Here is a 16,204-nt window from a genome sequence, read left to right on the forward strand (position 1 = left end):
AAGAATTCATTAAGTGCCTAACATGAGACACTTTAGGGATACAACTACAAAAAAAGAAGATATTATATTCAAAATAAGTGCACAGCGATGGGGGAGTGGTGGGAGGGGAGCAGCACTACCAGAGAATCAGAGAGGTCTCTTGAAGAATCCAGTGCTTGAGCTGAGACACTTAAAGGGAGTTTGGTGGAAAGTCGAGAAGAGAGGTCATCTCTACCAAGATGAGGGGCATCTAGTGCAAAAGTATTGAGCGGCTCCAGCGGGGAATGACCAGGAACATCAGCTAGCGCAGTTTGAAATGCTGAGTGCATGGGGGTGGAAATAATGTGTTAAGCATGGCAGAAAGGAGTTGTTACCAGATTGTGGAGGGCTTTAAATACAGGGAAAGAATTTTCTCCTACAGTTGTTGGGGAGACACTGGTTTCTTGAGCATCTACTCAACATATGATCCTTTAGAGTTTTCAGTTTGGCAGCTGTGTGGAAGATATACTGAAGTGAAACAGTGGATCAGGGCCAATTAGGCTACTGTAATCATCCAGATTTTAAAAAGACTGTCTGAAAGGGAAGGGTCAAGAAGCATTTATTAAGGGACAGGTAGGTGGTTTAGTGGATAGAGAGCCAAGCCAGGAGAAAGGTGTGAGTGTGAAATCCCCTACTACCCCCTTTTTATGAGTATAATAGTATTAGCCTTTATGATAACACAGATAATAGTTTGCTTCTTATGAATTACAAACATTAGCTAAGAAAATACAGTTTAAGGGCGGTATCAAATCTTGCTGACAAGCTTTTTGACCTTAAGCCTGAAACCCAAAAGTTCCAAACAAGCCCACCACACTCTGTTGCAAGATCCCAAGATAGGAGGTAGAAGGGCTGCCCTTGGGTTCAAATGTATCTCTGGTGCAAATGCCAGTCATAAATGTCATCTATCTAACTGCTGTATCCCAATTGTCAGCAGATAATAATAGACATAAAGTTACCACTCATAGTGATTTTTTTATACTTTCTGGCTTATTCAGCACTTGCACAATCTATCCATGTAAAATTTTTTGTATTCAGTCTACCTTTTAAGACAGAATGTCATCAGATTACTATGTATAAAAAAAGTCCATCTCCTTGACCAGGGTCCAGCTTTATTGGGAAACTGGCCTCCTCTCAATAAACTTATTATTTAGCTTAAGAGTTTTGTACTGGTATGATACATTTTCACCACAAAGGTGATCCTGGGTTCAAATGTGGCCTCAAATACTTCCTAGCTTTATGACCCTAGGCAAGTCACTTAACACCAATCACCTAGCCCTTATGACTCTTCTGCCTTAGAAATGAAACTAAAGTATCCTTTTTTTTTTTTTTTTTTTTTTTTTTTAAAGCATCTACTATAAGGCAAAGTCATTGTTCTCAAGAAGCTGTCTTGGGGTGGGGTGTAGAGGGAGGAGACTACAGGCAAATCTCAGAGGAAGGAAGGCACTAGAGAAGCACTGGGAAAGGTTTCTTGCAGATGGTGGGACTTTAGCTAAGGCTTGAAGGAAAGGGGGGAAGCTAAGAGGCAAAGATGAGCAAGAAAAGAGTGCATGGGAGACAATCAGGGAAAATGCCAAGAGTTGGGAGGAGTGTGGTATTCAGAACAGAAAAAAAGCCCTCATCACTAGATCACAGAATTTAGTTGTTTTTCAGTTGAGTACAACACTATGATCCTTTTTGAGGTTGTCTTGGCAAAGATATTGGAGTGGTTTGCCATTTCGTTCTCGAGTTCATTTCACAGATGAGAAAACTGAGGCAAAAAGATTAAGTGACTTCCCCAGGGTCAAACAGCTAGAAGTGTCTGAGGCTGGATTTAAACTCAGATCTTCCTGACTCCAGACCCATGTCAACCGAGTTTTTAGGAACTCCAAGTTTGCCCCTGTCCCTTGGGAAAATACCTTAAGGGGAGTTCCGGACTGACCTTTGTCAACTTGAAATCTGGAAACCCCAAATTTGTAGCAACCTGATATAGGGTTTCAGTAATAAATGAATCATGAAGATATTAAAGATGTATTCAAATGCTGACTCTAATGAGCAAAGTGCTCATGGACCAGACTTATGGATATATTTTTTTCTTTTTTTTTTTAAACCCTTACCTTCCATCTTGGAGTCAATACTGTGTTTTGGCTCCAAGGGAGAAGAGTGGTAAGGGTAGACAGTGGGGGTCAAGTGACTTGCCCAGGGTCACACAGCCAGGAAGTGTCTTAGGCCAGACTTGAACCCAGGACCTCCTGTCTCTAGGCCTAACTCTCAATCCACTGAGCTACCCAGCTGCCGCCTTATGGATATATTTCTGATATTTCACATGATTGATTTCTGAATCCTTGAATTGGTTGGGTCTTAAATTTTGTGAAACTTAGAAATCAAGCTTCAACTTTTATCTGCAGTTTGAAAGCTTGCAGACTAGTTCTAAAGCTGTTTTGTAATATCAAAGACTTACATTTGCATTTGCATAAGCTGGTGCCAGGTCCTGTGGTGTCCCTGATACCTGGTGATCCATTGTGTTATCATCTGCTCTTTTGGTTTTGTCATTAACCTGTTAAAATTTCTGATATGCTGACTGGTTTGATTCACATCCTGCAACCCCCATTCCTATAGTCCTCAATAAAATCAGTTCAGCTCAGTCATGCTCTCTCTCTGACTATCTGAGGAGGAAGAGCTGACCTGCTGAGACCATGACAAAGTTTTGTCCTTGTGTTCCTTTTCTCTCTCTCTGCTCCTTCTATGGCTTACTTTCTTTAGCCCGTAAGTTTAACCCATTACTTTCCAGCTTCCATCCACAGGAGAAGCCCAGGGCTGGAGCCTTCCCTTTTGTATCCATTGTAAAGCATCAGCCTCTCCCTAATAATCCTGTCTTGGACTTCTCTTTTCCCAGTAACCATAGTAAAGCCAATCATTCATACTTCCCTGTCTTCAGTTCACCGGGAGGTATATAAGTTCCCCAAATTCTATTATGCTTCAGAGGACGATCTGGCATGGTTATCCTCTCAGAATGGCAGACTCTGTGGTGGTCAATATAGACACTTTCTCTTTCCTGAGTAAAGATTTGGTATTTTTGACTACTTTAGTGGTTCTGTTTTTTTTCCAAGCTAACACCCTGTTTGACTGAACAATAGAACTTAATGTACTGTCAACTGGAAATCTAGAAACCCCCAAGTTTAGTTAGCTTGAAACCTGGAGACCCCAAGTTCGCCCATTCCCCTGAAAATTTGCCTTGAAGTTTGTGGAAAGCCATTGAGAGAAATAGGGTCCATAATAAGCATTTTTATAAGGATCCCATCAAAGTTGATGTAGTTGACAGGGTCATACATTGACTCCCTTCAATCTGAAAGGATCTGGTCAGGTGATGGATGGGGTATCTGAGATAAAAAGCAGGACCCCTCCCAATGGCTCCCTTTTATTATTGAAAACATATCAATTTAATTTTCTAAAGTCACTCCAATTTAAAAGAAAAGGGAGAGATGTTGGAAGCCACTCAGAGAAATAAGGTCTGTTAGTATAATCTATGGACCCCATCAGGACCAGTGTAGTTTGCAAAGTCTCTATGCTGGTTTCTGTGAACTGAAAATCAGGTCCCAAAACCTTTGGCCCCTCTCTATGGCTCCTTTTATTATTGAAAACATATCAATCTAAATTCTCTAAGACAGCTTTAAGTTCTATAGAAAGCATTTAAAGTACTCTATAGTAAACTAGCACTTAGTGAGTTAACAGCCTTTTTTCACTCAGCAGAGTAAAATTGCAGCTGTAGGTATACCTCTAACTGCTCCAGGCATCCCAAGATCACAGAGTGGCAAGTTCAGGCAAAATTCCACTTTTAGATAAATTGAGGCTCATTTTTAACCTTGGGACTTTTTCTCATCCCGCATTATCTTCATGAGAAAATTCTTTGTAAAACTATATACCAATGATGAGGTAATTCTGTGTCTGTGCAGCTGTGAAACTTCTTTGGGCTTTGAGTGAAAAGGGGTTTTTTGAACACTGTATATAATAAAATCTCAAGTTCATTGCCAGGCGAAGGAGCAGCCATAAACTGACTTACAGAAGGTCTCCAGTTTCATTATTTCTCACCTAAACTGTCCCCTTATCAGATTCTTGGAGCTGTTGGATAGCTTTCAACAGAGGTTGTTCTGACTCACCATATCAAACTGAATCATAGACCTTAAAAGCATTTGATTTAACCAGTTTAGGTGGAGTTAGCCAACCTAAGAATATGCTAAATACCCTTTTTGTCCTTGTAGTTTCTCCCATTGAGTCAAAGCCCTTTCCCAAGTTAGCCCAGCCCTTATCAGGAAGTTTCCCTTTAGTATCCATGGTAAGTAGTCCACTCCCTGACACTCTAGACTTCGGCTATGGTTCCTTTCCCAAGAATGTATCCTCTCAGTGTAGTTTGGACACTCCCATTTCCTTGTAGCCATAGTAATGGCAATCAATCATATTTCCCTGTCCCTCAGTTCCCCAAATTCTTTTGTTCCTCAGAGACATTATTTAGCATGGTGATTTCTCCCAGGGATACCTCCCTAAAGTCCTAGGGTGTAGACCCTTAAAAGTTTTTAGTGCCGGGCTCTGTGAAGTGGCTGAATATTGGACCTATCCCTTTCCTAATCTGCTTTTTTCTGACTACTTTCATAGTTATATGTTATTTCCAAGTTAACAGTACTTAATGATCCCAGTTTAGATAGGACTAGTATCTATAATCAAATCTTAAGTACCTTTTTTCTCTTAGAAGTTTCTCCCATTGTGTCAAAGTCCTCTCCAGGAAGTCCAGCCAAGGGCTGAACTCTTTCTTTAGTACACACTTCCAGGGGCAGAACCAAGATGGCAGAGTAAACCAGAGCAGCTGTGTCACCACAGAGTATCCTTTCTGAGCAAGATTAAAGTATCACCACAAAATGAATTCAGGAATGAAAGAACCAACAAGGAGACAGGATGAAACAACTTTCAAGAAAATAAAAACCTAAAAGGTAGGCAAAAAACATCTGGGGCACTAGGATGAGAGGAGAGCAGAACCAGCAGAAGGCTCTAGGGAAGAGCAAGCCACACACCCCACATTTGCTGTCATAGGTTTGGAATCCAAGATCAAGCCAATTTTCAGATGCTGAGATCCTGCCCAGGCAAATAGTGGTACAAGCCAACTCATATCCCTTGAAATTTCAAACCTGTGGAGAAGTCCAGAGTCCCAGCCCAGGGCAGTCTGCACTGAAGTGGGTTGATCCTTGTGTAGCCAGGGTAAAGACAGGAATCCCAGTTATGGGCTTGGAATGAGGACATAGTTCACAGTTTTGGGTGAGGACACAGTTCACAGGCCTCCTTCCCCCATCTTTTTGCCCAAAACTAAAGTCTGAGTTCCAGGAGCAATCAAGGGTGCAAAGATGTGCCTGACTGGATCAAGTACACAGTGAAACCAAAAACATTGACTCTATTTGCCTGGGGCTAAAATTTGATCAGCCCCTGACCAGGTCAAGTTCAGAGTGAGATCAAAAGCTTAAGCCCAAAACTGAGCTGAGCAAGTCTTTAAGCTATCAGCATCTTAAGGGTCAATTGAATCAGCAGGGGAAAGGGGTTCCCAGAGCTTTCATCCCTCAGCCCATTACATCATCCTCCAAGAACTGAAACTGGCAAAAACCCAGAAAATAAGCTGAGAATAACATCAAGGAAGGACTGAAGTTTAAAGAGCACCCCAACTTCCCAGAAAACAGAGCTGACCTATAATTAGATAGGAAAAATGAGCGAACAACAAAAAAAGTACCTAACTAAAGTTTTATGGAGACAAAGAGCCAAGACAGACACAGAAAGGGGACAGTGAAAGCAAAGGAAACACACCCAAAGTCCAAAAGAAAAATACGGATTGGACACAGATTCTGGAAGAGTTCAAAAAAGACTTCAAAAACCAATTAAGAGAGGTAGAAGAAAAGTGGGGAAGACAAATGAAAGTGATTCAAGGAGAAATGAAAATGATATAAGAAATGGGCCAACTGAAAAAGGAGAACAAAGAAAGTGATACTTGAGCACAAAAGTGGATGAGATTACCAAAAGCAGCAAGGGTCCAAGTCAGAGTCCTGGGATAGGTATAAAGCACTTACTAAAGCATTATGTGCCAGGCATTGTTGCTATGCTCTAAGGATTCAAATACAAACTTGACATTTACATTCTCAAGGGGCTTACATTCTAACAAGAGAAAATATATTAGAGTTGTAATGTAATATGTAGGGGAGGGGGAGTGATATAACCATTTATTAAGTGTTCAGTCTTCTTCATTGTGTCTGACTCTGGGTTTTCTTGACAAACATACTGGAGTGATTTGCCATTTCCTTCTCCAGTTCATTTTACAGATGAAGAAACTGAAGCAATTAAATGACTTGCCCAGGGTCACACAGCTAATGAGGTTGGATTTAAACTCAGGTCTTCCTGACTCCAGGGCCAGTGCTCTATCCACCATGCCACCTAGCTGCTCCAATATACCCCATAGCAGAGCAAAAACATGGATAAGCCTCCAAGAGACCTAGGGTTCAAGAAGTAGAAAAGTAAGCAACAAAGCAATGTCACTGAAAAATGGGGAATTGAGTATCCAAAAGAAGGTGGTAGCCAACAGGATCAAATGTTAGAGTTCAAGTATGAAAACTGAAAAAGGGACTATTGGATTTATCCATCAAGAGATCTTTGATAACTGGAGAAAGCAGTTTTAGTCTCTAAGTCAGATTACAAAGTGAAAACTTAATTGGAAATAATGTGTAGCCAGCTTTTTCTGAATTTGGCTGTTAAAAGGGTACTCCTTAAGGGGATAGTTTTTTAAGAATGAGGCAGACCTGGGGTTCTTTTTAGGTTGTTAGCAGAAGAGTCAGCAGATAAGATGAGGTTAAAACTAAGATAAAAAACAAGCTATAAGATGAGAAATCAAAGTCAGATGCAGAAGGTTTGGTATTGGCAAAGACACCTTTAGCTTCTGAGACTACTGGCAAAGGACAGAAGAGAGATGATACCACGCTGACATGAAGGATCTGGGAAAAAGGAGCTTTCACCACCCTAAACCAATGGCTAGATACCTGAGCACAGATAACTGGGAAAAAATCTCTACAAGTTTTTCTTATGAAGGATTTATATACAAGATATATAAAGAACTTAAGAACTGAGTCAAATTTATAAGAACTCAAATCATTCCCCAAATGATAAATGGTCAAAGTTCAGATGAAGAAATCAAGGCTATATATCAGTGGTTCCCAAACTTTTTTGGCCTACTGCCCCCTTTCCTGAAAAAATATTACTTAGCTCCCTGGAAATTAATTTTTTTTTAATAGCAATTAATAGGAAAGATAAATGTAACTGTAGCCATCACCGCCCCCCTGGATCGCTGCAGCACCCACCAGGTGGTGGTGGGGCCCACTTTGGGAATTACTGCTATATATCATCTCATGAAAAAAATACTACAAATTGCTTCTGAGGAAAGAAATACAAATTAAAACAACCTTGAAGTACCATCTTAGACCTATCAGATTGGCTAATATGATTAAAAGGAAAATAATAAATGCTGAAGAGGATGTGGCAAAATTGTTCACTAATGCCCTGCAAGTGGAGTTGTAAACTAATCCAACCATTCTGGAGATTGATTTGTAACTATGTCCAAAGGACTTTAAAACTATGTGTACCCTTCAAATCTAGCAATAGCACTACTTGGTCTATATCCCAAAGAGATTTTTTTAAAAGGGGAAAAAGGACCCATTTGTGCAAAAATATTTATAGCAACATTTTTTGTGGTGGCAAAGGAAAAGGATGTCCATCATTTGGGGAATGGCTGAACAAGTTGTGGTATATGATTGTAATGGACTTACTACTGAAGTATAACAAAAAATGTAAAAGATGAGCTGAGGACCTTTGTGAACTGATGCAAAGGGAAGTGAGCAGAACCAGAACATTGTATACAGTAACAGCAATATTATACGATGAACATTTATAAATGACTTCACTATTCCTAGCAATATACCAATCCTAGAAAATCCTCTTGAACTCATAAAAAATGCCATCTGCTTCCAGAAAAAGAACTGATAAAGTCTGAATGCAGATCAAGACATACCAAATTTCACTTTAATTTCTTCATTTTTGTTTAAGTTCTTTTTCACAAAAGGACTAATATGGAAATCTTGTTTTATACTATTACACATGTAAAATCTGTATTAGATTGCTTGCTGTCTCAGGGAGTGGAAAGGAGGAAAATTTAGCCCAAACTTTAAAGAAAATAAAGGTTAAAGTTTTTTTTCCATGTAGTTGAATTAAAAATAAAATATTAGTAAAGTAAAAAACTGATTCAAACTTAAAAGATTAAAAGCCATTCCTCATCAGACTGAACAAAAAAGATGAATAGGTAGTTTTCAGAGGAAGAAACCTCTTAGGTTTTCATCAGCCACACTTTTTAAAATGCTTCAAATCATTACTAGAGGCAAATTTAAGAAATTCTGAAGTTCCACTCTATATAGCAGAATAAATTGAGGAGAGGAAAATGACAGATGTTGGAGGGGCTCTTGGGAAAACAGCTATATCAGTACACAGGTGATGGACTTGTGAATTGGTTCAGTCATTTTGGAAAGAAATTTGGAACTATGTCCATGAAGTTACTAAATTGAGTATTCCATTATTTGGTCCAGCTGTCACTACTTGTCTATACCCCAAGGAAATTAAAGAGGAAAAAGGTCTATGTATATATAAATATTTAAAGCAGCTCTTTTCATGGTAGACAAAAATTGGAAACAAGTTATCCTGTATCCACTGCCATAAGAGGAACAGACAGTCTGAATGCATAATGAAACATACAATAGCTTTCAAATTGGTATCCCTGACACCAATTTGAATCTCTCCATTCCACAATCTGTCTTCTGCATAATTAATGAACTTAAATTTCTTAGATGAAAAGTCTTACCATGTTGTTCCTCTTGCTCATGAAGCTTCAATAGTTGTCTATTACTCTTAAGATAAAATGCAAACTTCTGTTTGCCATTTAAAGCCTTTTAAAAAACTATCCTATTAGGGAAGAGCCAAACTCATTGGGGCAAATAAATATATGAGAATATTATTGTTCCATAAGAAATTATGACATGTACAATTTCAGAGGAAATTGGGAAGACTTCTGAACTGATGCAGAACTAGAACAACTTATATATGATAGCATTATAGAGAGCAACAACCTTGAAAGATTTTTAAACTCTGATCAATGTGAGGATAAACCAGGAATCCAAATAATGAAAATGAAACACCCATTTGCCTCCTGACACTGAGAAGAGGCACTTAAAATGAAGATGGTCTCAGATACTCACTTAACCTCCACTACCTAGCCTTTACCTTTCTTCTGCCTTTGAACCCATACTTAGTATTGATTCTAAGACAGAAGCTAAGAGTTTTAATAAAAAAATAAAGACAGGCTTACATTTCTGACATGGCTAATGTGGGAATTTGTTGATGTTTTGAAGGTTTGGTTATTTGTTTTTTTTTAATTTTTTAATTTGGGATGGACAGACTAATTTTTAAATCACTTGTTTCTTGAAGGATAAACTAAAAATTAAAATATAATCTCTAAAAAAAAGGGAACTTTAGACAAATAGTCTTAATTTTATCAGTGAAGTTTATGAAGAAAGCAACATCTTCTATTTACAGGGAGGAGTGGTGGTGGCTTGAGAAGAGGTTTGGAAAAACTGTTTTAGGAAATTTGATAGTTGTATCAGGAAAATTAAAAGGGCTAGCACATACCTGTGTACACCCAGTTGATACTGTTTAGGACAAATATAGTATGCTAAGATTTAACCTGAAGAGTAGCCCATTCAACAGTCTTATGAAGGTTCCCATAATTCAACAACTAATAAGTATATAATATGTAATGTCTTGCTAGGAAAGTCATTCTCTGACTTCGTCAAGACCATAGGACCATAAATAAAAAGCTGAAAGAGACCTCAGAAGCCTACTTCAACCTTCTCATTTGACAAATCAAGAAACTGAGTACTATGGAGAGAACTAAGTGCTTTTGCCTATGGTCACAAAGTTGGGGAGTGGGATTTGAACTCAAATCCTCTCTCTACCATACCAGGTTACTTGGAGGTAGTGGTACAATGATAAGAGCACTAACTCTAATGTCAGAGAACCTTAGTTCGAATTCCACCTTTGCCATTTACTACCTGTTACCTTAAGCAAGTCACTTAACTTCTCTGGGCCTCAGTTTCCTCATATGTTAAAAGGAGCAGTTGAAACTGGTTGGCTCCTGAGATCCTTTCAGCTTTGTGAATTACTATTTATCTGAGGCCAAGTGGGAAAAGGGATGTAGACAAAAAATAGCAGGGCTGGCCTGGAAAATATTCTCGTTTCTTTTGACTGCCTCCTTCCCTAGAAAGTGTAGTAATTTAAATACTCTCAACCCCATCTTGAAAGAGACAGACGATTACTCCAAGGTTGAAATTTTATTCCCGATGCGGGACAGGTTCTTTTTACTCCCCAATTTGAGATACATCTCTACCCTGGGGAGACAGTCCCATTACCTTCCACCTACTTTTCACCTTTCCAGCAAGGAGAAAGGAATGAGGAGTTTGGGAAGAGGATAAGACAAATGCTTTGTGCAGCCCTCTTCCCCTCTCCCATATCCATCCTTCTTGTCACTACAGGAGATAACTTTCCTACACTATCACTTTTCCCAACCATTTACTGTCATTCCCCTTGTCCCTCCAAAAAAAACCCCTCACTTTAAAAAAAAAAAACAGGATTCTGAGCTGGGGTGGGGGTTGGGTTAAATGTCACACAAGTGGTAGCAGGGATCACTGTTTCTGCTGCATAGCCTCCTTCCGAGCTGCATCCTGGAGGAGCTGGGTATCAACTTCATCTGCTGGCAGCTGCACATATCTGACCACAGAGCCCCGGATAAAACAGTTCTTCACAGACAGCTAGATGGAAGGACAAAGAGAGAACCAGCCTTCACTGAGAAGCCTCTTTCCCAGACCCTGCTGTGGCCACTCCCCTTATTCACCCTCTCACTCACCATGTGAGGATATTTCTCTGGGTCTGTAACACTGATATCTGTTAGTTTGATGTTGAGATACTGGAGAAAGGAGGAGACAGACACACCATTAACACTGAAATCAGGAACCAAGTATTTAGTTTCACCCAAGTATCTAGTTCCAATTCCTTCCTTCTATCCCTCACATTCACATTTCCCTTAGGGAATCTAATATGAGGCCCCTTCTCTCTCACCTGGTCCACAGAGTGCAGGGTCCCACAGATGCTGTGAAGGGAGAAGAAGAATTCCATTAGTTAGAACCAAACTCTTCCTGGGCAAAGCAGGATCCTTTCTACTGACTCTATATTCCAGCCAATTTCATGCCTGAATTAATACAACCCCAAATGCCCCAAAAGTACCAGACTCTGTTTCCTTTTTTGACTGGTAAATCAAGGAAGCTAAAGGTGTTGTTTACTTCAATTTTAGAAAAGAGCATTTAACATCTCTCATGCTATTCTTGTGTGAAAGATAAAATAGACATTAATGATTCTATGTCAGCTTGAAAGAAGCTTCCTAGCAATGTATTTGGTCATTTTATCTAGTGACTTGGGAAAAGGCCTCAATGTTTACTATATTTACAAGTGGCACAAAGTTGGAAAGAACAGCTAGCAAACTAGATGACTAAAAGTCAGGTCTTACCACTGAATTTACTACAGTGAAATTTAATAGGAATGATGTCTAATTTTAACAAATCAACTTTAAAAGCACAAGATGGGGGAGGCAAAGCTAGACAAAAAAATATCTGAGATGCCTTTAGTGGACCTAAAAGATTAGTGTAAAACAATCTTGAACTGAAAGCCATAGTCAGGATAGAGAAATAGCACTGCTGTCTTCATGCCTGATCAGACTATACATATGGAATAGGGTGTTGAATTCTGGGTAACCATATATTAGGAAGGATAGTCATTGATAAGTCAGATGGTATTCAGAAGAGAGGATCCAGATAATCAAGGACCTCAAATGCTATGGGAGGATCACTTAAGGAAATGAGGGTATTTAAAAAAAAAACTGAAGAGAAGACTTACAAGTGGGGATATAACAACTACTAAGATTTGAATGGCTGTTACAGGAGAAGATTGATTAACCTTGTTCTAATTAGTTCTAGAGGGCTGAAATGGAAGTTGCAGAGAGGCAAAGTGAAATTTGACACAAAGAAAAACTGAGCATTTCAGAAGCACCTTAAAGTGGACCCAGGAAGAAATGAGACTCTTTTCCAGGAAATCTGTGAGCAAAAGCTGGATCCACTATCATGGAGTACATTATAACATATTTGATGCTTATTTAGGTAGTCTGCCTATGGCCACTTCCTCCTTACACCAATCTATTAATACATTACATCATTATACACAAGAGTCCTTAATTGAAGGGAAACCTTTTAAATATGGCTTGTTGTGAGTATACCAAGTCTTCTTTTATTTATTCTTGGGGGAGGGAGTAAAGACATGATAACTTGGTACCTGTAGAATAGTAAAAGAATGGATTCATAAGGAAGAGCACTGAAAGGCCTCTTCCACCCCCAATTATACCTTATGAGTTCTTCAGTAAAGGAAAAAAGTCCCTTAGAATAGTCTCACTTTCAGTGGGTGCTGAGATTTTATGTAAACACTGAGGGCTGTTACATAGAAATGACCAAATGATACACAAAACCTAGGTAGAATATAAGAAGGTAGGAAAATGGAGTGTGAGGCAAAACAAGGCAAATTTTACCTTCACAATTTTGCCTAGGACTTATTCTATCCTCTGTAATGAATGGCCTTACTCCACATCCTGGACTCTGTACAATTAAAAATTTGTACTCAATAACAAAAATGTCAAAAAGTAAATGAATTCTTATCCATATGACTCTATCCAACAAAAATTTATTTGCATAGGGGCCAGGTTGAAAAGAGATTTAAATGCCAAAGAAAGAACTTTATACATGGTCCTGGAGATAATAGAAAGCCACTGAAGGAGTGGCATTAATCCGAGGAGTAGAGGAATTATATGATCAGATTTCCACTTCAGGAATACAATTTTTGGTAGCTGGGTGAAAGACGGATTAGAGTCAGGAGAGACTTGAGAAAAAGTCAGCAAGTAGGCCAGAATGGCACAGGAGAGGTAGGAAGGTGGTAAAGAGCTTTAAATGTTAAACAAAGGACTGTATATATGATGCTGGAGCTAATAGGAGTCTATGGAGTTTGGGGAAGGAGAGGACTATGACATGGTCAGACCTATATTTTAACAAAATCACTTTAAGAAGAACAAAAATGAAATCACTTTTAGTAGCTGTATGGAGAGTAAACTGGAGTGGGAGGAAGAGAATTGAGACAGGGATAAATTAGAAAGTTACTGCAATAGTCTAGGAAAGAGATGATGAGCGTTCTGCTCCAGCCAGACCCGACTGGCTGTCTTCTGAAAATACTGTGCTCATTGGACCTCTACTCAGTCTTTCACCCTGCAATCTCTTCTTGGTTCCCTAAATTCTCCCATCTCCATATCTCTCAAGATCCACATCCTGAGCCCCAAGCCACTAAGGACCAATCTCTATTAACCAGTGATTCCTACAACATATATTTCATATACCAGTAATATATAACTGGTAATATATTATCTGGTACTATTTTTTAATCTGTCCCTTTTGCAAGACTGATAAGCCCATCTGGACAGTAAAGCTTAAAAGTTGGGATTGTGTCATTTACTCTTATATTGTGCACCCATGCTCTAACATAATTATACAATATTAATTAAAAAGCCTCTTTTTTTGGACAAAAGAACTTGGTAGAAACCCAGCAAAGTTGCCTTTTTCAGTTCTGCAGGAGGACTCTTCATTTGCTCCAGTGCCCATTACCTCAAGTCATTCTTGAGTTCCACGACCACATCTTTTCCCACAAGTGACTTGAAGAAGGAATAGAAGAGCTGAGGGAAGGGAGAAGGAGGGAAAAAATCATATGGATATAACGGGGACAATTTCCCATTTTCCATTCACTTATTAGTGAATTCTTTCTAGAACTTCCATTTGGGGGAAGAGCCCAGATGAGCCAGCCCTCATTTTCTGGCCTTAACCACAATTCTGTCTGTCCTCCCCTATCCTCACCTCTTCTGGTCCCCCTTTACAGGTAGTCTTCCATCATTAGAATTAAGCAACTTGAGGGTAGGAAATACCTTTCTTTTTGCTTATATTTGTATCCCAGATCAACTGAGTGCCTAGGAAATGGAAAGCCCTTAAACATGCTTGTTTCATTTGATGCACCCCCCAGCCTCACCACCATGGCCTAACTCTTGCTGCTCTTCTGTTTTAGAATCAATACTAATTGATTCTAAGACAGAAGGTATGGGTTTAAAACATACACACACACACACACACACACACACACAAACACACACACACACATTCTTGTTGAGTGACTGACTTCCCCGAGATCTAGTCCAATTGTGTAGTGATATAGAAAGAACCTAGCATGTAGCAATCAGGAGACTGGGTTCTACTCCCAGATGTGCCAGTTACTAGCTGTGTAATCTTGGTCAAATCAACTCCAATTATCACACCTGTAAAATAATAAGCTCTTAAGGGCCCTTAACTGCAGAATTCTATGTTCTGTGGTTCTAATGGGTCCTTTTAAGAACATCATCCTTTGTCCTCTCTTAGACTCCACACCAGGAGTATTACCCTGGCCCTAAGGACTACCACCCTTTAAAATAATAATGGGCAAGTGCCTTCTCAATTATCCATTATACAGTGTCCCAAGTCTTAGTACTGTTTTGGACTAAAACTTTTGGGATACTTCATCCTATTTCCTGTGGGGGAGAGGGAGTATCTAAAGCCCCCAGAATGAATTCTGTGGCCCATGTGGATGGAGCCTCAGGAAGGCCTGCCTTCCAATCTTGCCTCAGACACTTATGAGTGACTTGAGTCTGTGCCTCACTTTCTCATCTGTAAAATGGGGATAATGGCACCCACCAAATTAGTTAACATATAGAAAGCGCTATTGTTACAAAAACAGTACATCTCATAATAAAGCACGATTCACTGGTACTAGATTTAGATTCTGGGACAAATGAGGGTTGGGGTGGGGGGGGTGGGCGTCGGCTAACCCTTCATTTTTAACTGATGCAAAAACTGCGCCGGGGAGAAGGGAGGCTGTGTGTCTGGTGTTTCCCCATAAGATGTGGCAAGAACTGGGGCTCGAATCCTGGGCTCCCCGCACCACCCGACCCCGCACCCGTCTTTGCTTCCCGGAGGAGAGAGTTCGCTGACCGGGAGGCGGGGCGGGGGCACTCGCTCCTCCGCGCCCCGCAACCGATTCAACGGTCTCCGAGGGAAGCGGTACCCCCGTCTGTGACGTCATGGCTCCTACCATGGTCCTCGCGCCGCTGCTCTGTCCCGGAAAGGAGGAGGGGCGGGTTGGCTGGGGCTACGGGGAGGTGAAGGCCGCGTGAGCCGATCACTGCAGCGGGGATCCGAGCTCAGGACTCGCGCTTGCGGGCGCGGATTGAGGGCAGAGTGCGCACGCGCGGCGGGGAGCGGAAGGGACTAAAGGGATCGAGGGAGTTTAAAAAAAAAATGCCCTATACTCAGTTCTGCAGCCAAAGAGAAGAGAAATGGCTCGGAACCTAAGGACTGAGACTCAAGTCTGGCCGGAGCTTGTATCCTCTTACCCAGCTCCAGAGCCTCACTGCGCAAGCGTTGTTTGGGGCAAAGGGGCTGGGGTCTCTAAGGTCAAATTGGTTAATGAAACATAATCTAGAATTGTGCTTTGCTTTGCTGTTAGGAAGATGAGAAAGGAGATTAGATTATATTGGGTGCTGTGGGAAGAAAACTGCATGCTAAGAACTAATATTATCTCAACATTTATGTGCCTTATGTTTGTAAATAACGAAGAATCCAGATAGTTTTACATATATTAGCTCATTTAATCTTCTTGAGAATCCTGTCAGACGCAGTGCCCGTATTATCAACCCTATTTTATAGATGAGGAGACAGAAATGAGAGAGTTTTTGTCTTGTTTAAGCTCAGATTGCTACTAATGGCAGAGCTAGCATTCCAGAAGACATTCTGGGATCTTTTCACCACAAACAGGTGACCCATAATAGTTCACGTTTTAAAATATAACTATTAAATTCTGTCCTGAAGCTTCTCACTCCATACTATTTATTTTGGTGATCACATCAACTCCTGTGGATTCAATTATC

The 16,204-nt window shown here is 40.1% G+C and overlaps 1 protein-coding gene across 1 annotated transcript; it reads right to left on the bottom strand.

The window, feature by feature from the left end:
* Positions 1-10,430: 10,430 nt before the first annotated feature.
* LSM2 (LSM2 homolog, U6 small nuclear RNA and mRNA degradation associated) lies at positions 10,431-15,496 on the bottom strand. Its single transcript, XM_044672522.1, has 5 exons — positions 15,370-15,496; positions 13,863-13,930; positions 11,230-11,260; positions 11,018-11,077; positions 10,431-10,922 (listed from the first exon to the last, which is right to left on the bottom strand). Exons 1-5 carry the CDS (start codon positions 15,370-15,372, stop codon positions 10,797-10,799), a joined length of 288 nt encoding a protein of 95 aa, XP_044528457.1. The 5' UTR covers positions 15,373-15,496; the 3' UTR covers positions 10,431-10,796.
* Between the last annotated feature and the right edge of the window lie 708 nt (positions 15,497-16,204).

This window comes from Gracilinanus agilis, chromosome 4 (assembly GCF_016433145.1).
Source record: "Gracilinanus agilis isolate LMUSP501 chromosome 4, AgileGrace, whole genome shotgun sequence".
Lineage (NCBI taxonomy): Eukaryota > Metazoa > Chordata > Mammalia > Didelphimorphia > Didelphidae > Gracilinanus > Gracilinanus agilis.

Coding starts and splice junctions, on each gene's coding strand:
- LSM2 (XM_044672522.1), bottom strand. Junction 11,261..13,862: donor GAACTCAAGAATGACTTGAG/GTAATGGGCACT, acceptor CTCCCTTCACAG/CATCTGTGGGACCCTGCACT. Junction 11,078..11,229: donor CCCTGCACTCTGTGGACCAG/GTGAGAGAGAAG, acceptor TCCTTTCTCCAG/TATCTCAACATCAAACTAAC.